We start from the raw sequence: 9181 nt of genomic DNA, 5'->3' as shown, positions 1-9181 counted from the left end.
GAAATTATTTTATCATTTATTCTAGTGAACTTGCTTCGCTACGATCTCATTTAGCATAATATTATTTCTAATCTTTAAATAGTTGTGTTTAAAACATTTTTTGTGTATCTTTAAAAATATTCAAAAATATTCAAGAAAAAAAGTTTCTAGGTGTTAGTTAGACATAAATACGCATTTTTTTCAAATAATAACATGTTTTAACTTGTGACCCTTTAAAAGTTTTTTAAGAATTTGAATTGTCAGAGTTAATATGTCCGAATTAGAATTGTCGCGCAGCCTTATTTTTTGCGCATGTAAATTAAACATACGTTAAAGCATTTAAAACGGTCAACTGATTAAAACTTTATATATTGTTTTTTAATATCTATTTATACAAATTTCTAAAAAAAAACTGCTAGATAGTTTAGTATATATATATATATTCAATTAAAATTCTAAACTCTTAATAAGAACTGTTGAGGTTTATTTATTCAAAAACTTTATTGAAGTTTGATCTTATAAGTAGTTTCAGTCTACTAGGCATACTATATAACTTTTTCAATTAGTTTGAGAATTTGAATCTAGTTTAATACTTTCTATAATATATTTTCTTACAAGTTTTTATTTTACATTTGTCAATAAGTTATAAATATTTTACTTGTCAAGTTTTAAAATTTAATTCTAAATAGTAAGTAAACAACTTCAAGAAAAGTTAAATGTTATAAAACCACAAGCATTTTTATTTTGATTTTAAAATTAAATATATAAAGAAATACTTAGACTGAAATTTAAGTATCTTAAACATAGCTTAACAAATGTACTCAATTGCTTTTACTCAAGTGCTTAAGTATAAACTTTCTCCAATTTCCAATAGTATAAGATTAAAACAAGTAATGTTCGTTTTATTAATAAAACTACAAAAATTACTTTTTTTTTCTAAGTTTTTTTTTAAACTTAGGCTGTTAAAAATGCTGTTATAATTCTTTTTTTTAGAGTTAACATACTAATACAGTGTTTCAGTTTTCTTAGTTTTTAATATCACCTATACTTTATTTTTAACACAACTTTAGAAGTTTACTTAATTCTAAACTTGAAACTAGATTGACACACCTGGTTCTGACGAAGTAAAGTGTTGGTCTCCGTACATGCACCACAATAACAGAAGAGATGCGGTAAACTCACAATGCCAAAGTATAAACAAAAGATATAGTGAAATTAAATGGGATGCGATTGATAAGATAAACGAGCAAACGAAAGCGTCTTTGGAGGGCGTTCTGTGCATGAAGGTATTACAAAGGAATTTTGTTGCTATCATTATAAGTTTGTCTTATGAACTGTAACCTATATAAAAGCATAAATGACTTAGTTTTAATTTTGAAACAGCTATTTTAGAAATAAATCTGCTAAGTGAGTTGTTAGGATTTGTAGTAATTAAACATACTCATCGAGTCGTAGTCGAGTTTTTTGATCTGTTTAACAAATAACTTTGTTCTCTAAAATGTTAGTTCCACAACTACTTTATTTAATGATTTTCTTCTTTTCTGTTTATTAAGATGACCGAGAGTTCTTTTCACAAACCGAAGTCCTTAGACGGAAACTTATTTTGAGCATTTTTGCTTTTTTTTGTTCTTAAACAAACTTTTATATTAACAAGTGTTTTGTTTTAGTTTGCTGAACACTTACTTCAGCATTACGTGGAAAACAATTTCGAACTACCCGACCAAATTGACGACGAGTCTGAAGATGTTCGATTGTTGAAACAAAAAATTGCTGCCGTTATTCTTGTGTACCAAGTTCATAAGAACGAAAATAAAACCAAACTTACAAATAACAGTAAATACGTTAATTTTATGCAAACAAAACTTTTAATGCTCACTCAAATATGCTCTAAACAGTTACACTCGACGATTCTGTACTGATCGACGTAACAAAGCTCGACCAAGCAGAAATAGACGCTATTTGCGAGGTTGGTGCACAATTTTTAGTGACTTAATAAACACTGCTCCAAAAACAAAACCTTTTTCGTAAAGCAGCTGAAACTTTACATGCTTTATATCACTTTTTAATTTTAAAACTTCAACACTTTTAAGGAAACCGATGGTGTAAGACCTCAAACCGAAGATGAAAGAAAGAAGTAAGATTTTTAGAAAAAGTAAAATTCGACTCTCAACAATTTTTAATTGTATAAATAAATCGTTTTATAATTACAATAATACTCTTAATTAGATTACAACCGAGATAAAATTGGTAAATAAGCATAAAGTTTTGATATATGACTCAAAAACTATTAAGTAATGTCAAAGTTATAAAGTTCTATTTACAAATAAGAGACTTTTAGTCAAAAATAGTATACAGTGGGTAATTTTATAAATTTTGTCGTAAGATTTTTTTTTTATTGCTTTTACTCTGCTATTACGCTAATAAATTTACATTTTACTCGCTTAAAATTCATATAAATTGCAATAAAAATGGCTATTAATAAGTCTTAAAACTAATACTTTGCTAAAAAACTTCAATTTACATTTGAACTCACGAACACTTTAAACTAGTTTTGTCGAAAACGTTTTAATTACCAAACTTTAAAGTTTTATTCACAATACAAAAAAGTAGGTTTTTAGACTTTACATTTTAAAAGTTGTAGCTAATTGCTTTTAACATTTGATTTTAAAACAGAAAACAGCAAGAAATGAAAAAGAAAACTAAAAAGAAATGAAAAAGATTTTTTTTTGTCTATAATAAAAAAATACAAAACAATCTGTTGAATAATTTTATTTAGGAATTTAGTTATCAATCAAATCATTTTTAAGTGTCTACTTAAACTTGTTCCGAATACTCACTTAAACATTTTCTTAACTTTTAATATAAGTTGTGGAAACATTTTTAAAGAAACTATAATTTCAAGAACATTTAAAACATTTTTTAAGCGAAAGCTTAAAATACTTTTCTGCAACATTATTATATTTAAGAAATTCTCTAGGTAGGCCGTTGAATTTCGTTAGCATACGTCAAACTAGTAGAAATAAGAATTTAATAAAAAGTTATTTTTATTAAAGCAGGATGTCAAAAATCATGTATTTATTATTTCATTTCATAATTGTAGTAAAAACGTTTGCCTCTTTTTTGGAAAAACTTGTTATAAGAAATATTAGATACGTTATTGCTTATCAAGGTAGTAAACTTTGGACAGACATAACTGCTAATTTAAAAGACCAAAGCCATCTTGAAAGGTTCCAGGTTGATCTAAAGGATTATTTATTAAATGATCAACTAATTCAATAGAGTTAACATTAGATGAACATGATTTTCTTATTTACTTATAAATAGTAGATTAGTATTCTTTTTTCATCTGAGTAGATATTTATATTTTTTTGAGTATATTAACTGGGTTTTAATAGCATTGGTCCAGTCTAGTTTGTAGAAAGTTGTAATATTTTTTCTTTCCGGTTTGTAGTTTGTTAATGTATTAGTATACAATTTCATAGTCTACATTTTAGCTGTGTAAATAAAATTATTAGTCTCTAATTATATTTTTACCAGAAAAAAAAGAAAGTTAAATATTCAAATCATTAGCTGAAATCACTGATAAAATTTGAAACTAGTAATAGGTTGACTTATTTTATGATTATTAGTGTTTTTTATTTAGTTTTTAAATTTTTCAAAAAAGACTTATTTAATATTCTAAGTGTTTTTTGTGGTTGTTTACATTATTATTTTAAAGTAGCTAAACTCCTATATTTAGACTTTTGTTCAAGTTTGTAAAAACTGACAGTTTTAATTAAAAGGATATATTTGTTTTAGACTTTTTATCTAGTTTAAGCTTTTTTTCCTTATGAATATAGCTGTATTTACTATTTTTTTGAATGTTGCAGCTTTATATTATAAACTTGTTGTTACTTTATTTTAATTTTATAGCTTTAATTCAATTTTTTTTAATAAGTTGATAGTAAAGTCTAAATTCGAAAACATACTTACAAAAAAAACTTCAAACTTATTTATAAAAAAAATATTTTTTATTTTTTTTCCTCTTTAACTCATATAATATAAAAGGTTAAATTATTTGCTTAAGTGTTGATAAATTTGAAAATAAAACACATTTCAGATTTTCTTTTGACGTAGAGTTTAATATATATTTTATGTGTAAAATATTAGATATCTATGTGCATAAAAAATATTTTTTTTTAGAAAAGTATATAATGTTGTAATGTAAAGCTTAATTGTTTCATTTTTTATTTAGTTTTTCGTTTTTAGAATTTAAATTTTGACCGTAAAGTTTTTTTTTTCATTCGTAGCTTATTATAATTTTGACCAAGTTGGGTATGCAACCCGATGACCGAGAGGTCTTTTTGCTTATCCAGGTTCTGAACTAAAAAAATTTGAGCAGCTTATTGATTTGTTCAATGACCCACTAAAAGTCAAATTTACAAGCAACATATTTTTATCATCCTCTGCCCTTAACACTGACATACTTAATTCTTTTGACAAAACCGGTTATATGTGTAAGTCAGCTCAGGATTACATGCTTGACTATGTTTACTGGCACCCAACGCCTTTCAAGCAGTCTGAACACACATAGCGTGCTTATTCAAAACTTCTGAAAAGCTGGCGGTAGAAAAAGGAACAAGTGACTTACTGATGGTGCTCATGATCAGTAGCAAGGGTTGTTACCACTGACAGAATTCTATGTTTTATCAGGTTTTTTTTAGGTTCGTTTTTGCTAAAACAAACGGAATTGTATTAGATTTATGAATCTATTAAATTTATAAAAAACATGTAAAAGCTTTGAACTTTATTGATTATTTATGTTTTAAACAGTAAGTAATTAAACGTACAAGCATTACTTTTATAAAAAAATATTTTTTATATGCTTGTGCTGAGTAATATCAAGTTTTCTAGTAGACTTTTGTACCTTCGTGTTACTATTAGATAATTTATTCAAACAAAACTAACTTTTTTACTATAAATTAAAGAAGTCGTGGACATAGATATCGTTAAACATTTAAATTGTACAGCTAAATAACTGTTTCAAAATAAATCTAAACAATTAGTTTTTTTGTTTTTACAGAAAGTATATAGCAACATGCAAAAGTAATGTGATTTTGTTGAATGTCATAAGATATATTCATAACTGCAATAAAAATGTTAAATAAAAAACAAATATAATCAATTAAAGAGTGTAGCTTCAAGCGTATAAATTTTTACTAGTTCTTTATAAGCAATTAATAAACTATTTTAAATTTATTTGAATAAAAAACCACAAATAATTAGCAATATAATTTTTATTTAGTTATGTTGAAAACATAAAAAAATATAACTTTTAATTTAAATTTTACTCGTACGAAAGGAAAACTTGTTTAATGCTTAAAAGGTTTTCCAATTTTTAAAACGGCTTGGGAAAACTTAATAACTAAAAAACAAGTTTATATATTTTGATTAGTGTTTAATTTGTAAGCGTTATGATATTCATAAGTTAGCCCACCAAAATACACTTGTTACAAATAAAAAATGTAACTTTTTGAATATTTTTTTTTATGAATACAAGAATAAGCTCTACAAAGAATGAAAACTACATTAACTCTTTGTTATCGAGTATTTGAGTTTTTATATACCTAACATTAAAAACGGTTTTTAAATTAATTAGTATTATATTGATCAAAACCCTAACAATATTGAAGATCTGAAGTATTTTATTGAGTTTTTATTAAATGATAGACGAATAAAATAAAAATAAATACATACTAGTTTGTTTCAGACAAAACAATTATTAAAAACACTGTCACCACATACTTCTAAGTAGTTTACAGTAATGTACAATGTTTTTAAATAATTTACACTAATTGAAAACTTAATGTGACATTTTTAGTTTAATTTATAAAGTGTTCACACGACATTTTTTATAAGTACAAGGATACACGAAATCATATAAAAATAAAAAGCAGAAATAGTAAGCGATTGAAATTTATGAATTTAGAAAATGATATATTAACAATCAAAATAATTTTTATAGTTAAAGTAGATAGTCATCAATAACCTTAAACAAATTAATAAAAACAAATGTTACATATAAGCAAGTTCTAAAAACACCATAACAGTTACTTCTTTAAAAATATAAACAAAGTTTATTCAACACTTATTTACTTTAACTTTGATGATTTATGTACACTTGTATTATAAGAATTTACTGGCTAAAAAAACAATTTTCAAGCTAAAAAAACCAACGTCTAATTATAACAACATAACTTGTCTTAAAATTTAATTTCATATTCACAAAGTTAGATATGCTTGATAAGGAAACTACAGAATCACTGACAGAACAACTCACGTGTTCATTGAAACGGTGGCGGCATGTTGTTCGTGTTCCTCATCATTATATTCTGCTGCCCGGGATAACTTTGCTGCTGGCCCTTTTTATTATTTAATTTACTAAATGTTTAAACTTTTAATAAACTATGAGCCACAGAACAGATATCCGAAATAGGTTTTAATTGTTATCAAAAAAAAATTCATTAATGCTATGAGGTAAGACAAGTTTGAGAAATTGAATAACTTCAAATTCAAACGAACAGTTTTAATAAAGTCATACAAAAATAAATAATTCAAAAAATAGAACATCAGTTAGGATTTTTATAAAATCTACAAGTTTTAATATTTCATTTTTTAACCATAAAAAAATCAATTCGAACGAACAGTGTTGATGATTCTTCCTGGTTGTTGGGCTTGTTGCGGTTGAATGACCTGCATTTGGCGGGAATTCGAAGCCATCTGATTGGTTCTCTGAACTGTAGCTTGCTGCTGATTGGCTCCCATCATCTGGTAACCGCTCTGCCCGCCAACTTGCATCCTGCTTATTAATCATTTGATATTAAATTATAAATTTGCATTTATGACCCTAAAAATAAAAAGAGTTTCTAAAAGTTTTGTTTTTTTTTGACTTCAAAAAAGATTAGTTCTAGGTTTTAGAAAAACACTGTTTATAAAAATTAATTATTTCTAACAAATAAAATAAATTTCAACACAAAGCTCTCATAACAAAACCTGCTAATCTGATTGCTCCTGCCAGGTCCTGTTGCCACGTGACCGGCCGACATGTATGGTGACGTCATCATTGGGTTGATGCCGGGTTGCTGGTACGATCCGGGTTGCGGGGTGATGCGTTGCCCGTGGTAACCAGCGCCCTTCTGCATTCCCTGGTAACTCGGCATCGCCGGTTGCTGGGGATAACCTCGTTGCACTGCTGGGTAAGCTGCAATAATATTTTGAATTTAGTTGAAATTACAGAAAAGTACATAGTTCACATGTTCTGAGCTTGTAAATAATTTATTGAACTCTAAAAATTTAAAAAAAGCTAAATAATGATACTTTTTTTTAATAAAATAAAAACCTAAGCAAACATTTTATCATAGCTGGAGATTCCAACTCAGATAGCATAATTTATTGTCTGTATGTATATATAAAATATTTGGTAACATTTAGACTAAATTAAAAATAAATATTGAGTATGTTACACAATTTTTCCCAGTTAGAGAATCAGTCTACATACTTTAGTTTACAAAACTTATAAATATTTTAATCAACACAAAACTTTAACAACTTTTTAGTTTAGAATATCAAAACTAAAACTATTTTAAACAATACCTCCTCCTGACTTAAAACTACCTTGGATGGTGGTAAACTCATTGTTTTAATGAGAAAACATATAAAAAAAATCAGTGACATTCAGAGTAAATTCTGAGACACGTTATGCAACATATACAGCTGCTTCATCAATCTCATCAACTGCCCCAACTGATAACACGATTATCTTTTGTATATTTAGATAAAATATTTGGTAAAATTTAGACCAAATTAAAAACAAATATTGAGTGTCTCACACAAGTTTTTCAGTACTATTACATCAACAACTGAACGAACCTCTCTGAGTGGCGGGGTTGTGCTGCATGATGCGCTGGTTGGTGTGTGGCGACGATTGGTAGTAACCCTGCTGCATCTGCATGTTGGCGTGCATCTGACCCGAGCTCCCCTGCTGCGCCCTGTACGGCATGCTCATTCCCCCCGTCTGCACAATGAGTGAGTTTCAAATATTTGAAAGGTTAATATTTCTGTCTAATAGAGGCTGTCAAACAAAGTTTCGGTTAGAATTTGAATGAAGCGTAGTTTTTTAAGTAAATATGAGTTTATTATGAAGATGTTTGTTTCTGTTTAATATAGGTTTTTAAATAAAGTTTTGGTTAAGGTTTGAATTGGCCTCGTTTTTAAAAGTAAACACGAGATGCGAACTTTGGGAAGTGGAGATAGAAATTAAAAATAACGTTTTCTGGCAAGTTCACACAGCTTAATATTAAAAAAAAACTAAATATAATGTGAGTTTATTAAGAAGTTGTTTGTTTAATATGTGTTAGGTTGTTACAAAAAGTTTTGGTTATGGTTTGAATTAATCGTATTCAAGTAAATATGAGACGTGAACTTTTGGAAGAGGAGATAAATTTACCAAAAACGTTTAATGGTAGGTTAAAACAGCTTGACATTTAAAAAAAATTTTTAAGTTGATTTTTAAACTTACCCCATGCGGTCTCGCTGTATATTGGTGTCGTTTGTTTTTGCTGTTGTTCAAAATTGAAAGTCGTATTTTCTCATTGACAACACCTAAAAAAAATGTCATGTTAAATAAGTTCTAGTGTTAATTACAAACATTTATATTATTCAAAAAATCTATTTAGTAAAAAACAAAATTTTATGCACTAAACATTATTTTTTTAAATACTATTACTCTGCTTTATTTATTAGGTATAAGCGCTTCAACCTATTTCTAAGTAAAATAACATTTAATCAAGAAATTTGTACGTTAACTACTTGAGGGCATAGGGTGGTTCCACCTTGTTTTTTACAAGTTGATCTTATTTTATAGAGTTTTATCTATCAGACAATTTTAACCGCTTGAAAAATCCAACGTAATTTTTGAGATATGAGCGATCAAAGTCGGTGACCTCAAAAGGTTCCTCATAGAAGGCGCAAACTAAAAACGCGAAAAAAGACCATTTCACTAAAATTATATCTCCTCCTAAATTTTTTAAGCAGTTTTCTTTAAATTTTCACAGAAAATATATTATTAAATTTTAAAAAGATTGAATGCAGAACTTTTTAACCTTGAAAAACAAAATTTTTATAAAAAAAAAACACTTTTTTTTTTGTCAAAATTTTTTATTTT

At 26.9% G+C, this 9181-nt stretch overlaps 1 protein-coding gene across 3 annotated transcripts in view; it reads right to left on the bottom strand.

Annotated features, from left to right (window-relative positions):
- Window positions 1-6110: 6110 nt before the first annotated feature.
- The window catches only part of LOC145837723 (mediator of RNA polymerase II transcription subunit 12-like), a 29980-nt gene continuing 26909 nt past the window's right edge, over window positions 6111-9181 (bottom strand). For 2 of the 3 annotated variants that reach the window (XM_082945149.1, XM_082945151.1), the window contains exons 38-42: window positions 8537-8619; window positions 7888-8032; window positions 7012-7219; window positions 6664-6820; window positions 6111-6380 (exon numbers count right to left, since the gene is read on the bottom strand). In XM_082945149.1, the coding sequence (XP_082801275.1) occupies window positions 6303-6380; window positions 6664-6820; window positions 7012-7219; window positions 7888-8032; window positions 8537-8619 (671 nt within the window). In that variant the 3' untranslated portion in view covers window positions 6111-6302. The remainder of the gene's footprint in view (window positions 6381-6663; window positions 6821-7011; window positions 7220-7887; window positions 8033-8536; window positions 8620-9181) is intronic. The other variant, XM_082945150.1, reaches the window with a different exon arrangement.

Source organism: Thalia democratica, chromosome 6 (genome assembly GCF_965202585.1).
Source record: "Thalia democratica chromosome 6, ktThaDemo2.hap1.1, whole genome shotgun sequence".
In the NCBI taxonomy this organism is placed as follows: Eukaryota; Metazoa; Chordata; class Thaliacea; order Salpida; family Salpidae; genus Thalia; species Thalia democratica.
The sequence above is the reverse complement of the archived record's forward strand: the minus strand, read 5'-3'. Positions and strand labels throughout refer to the sequence as shown.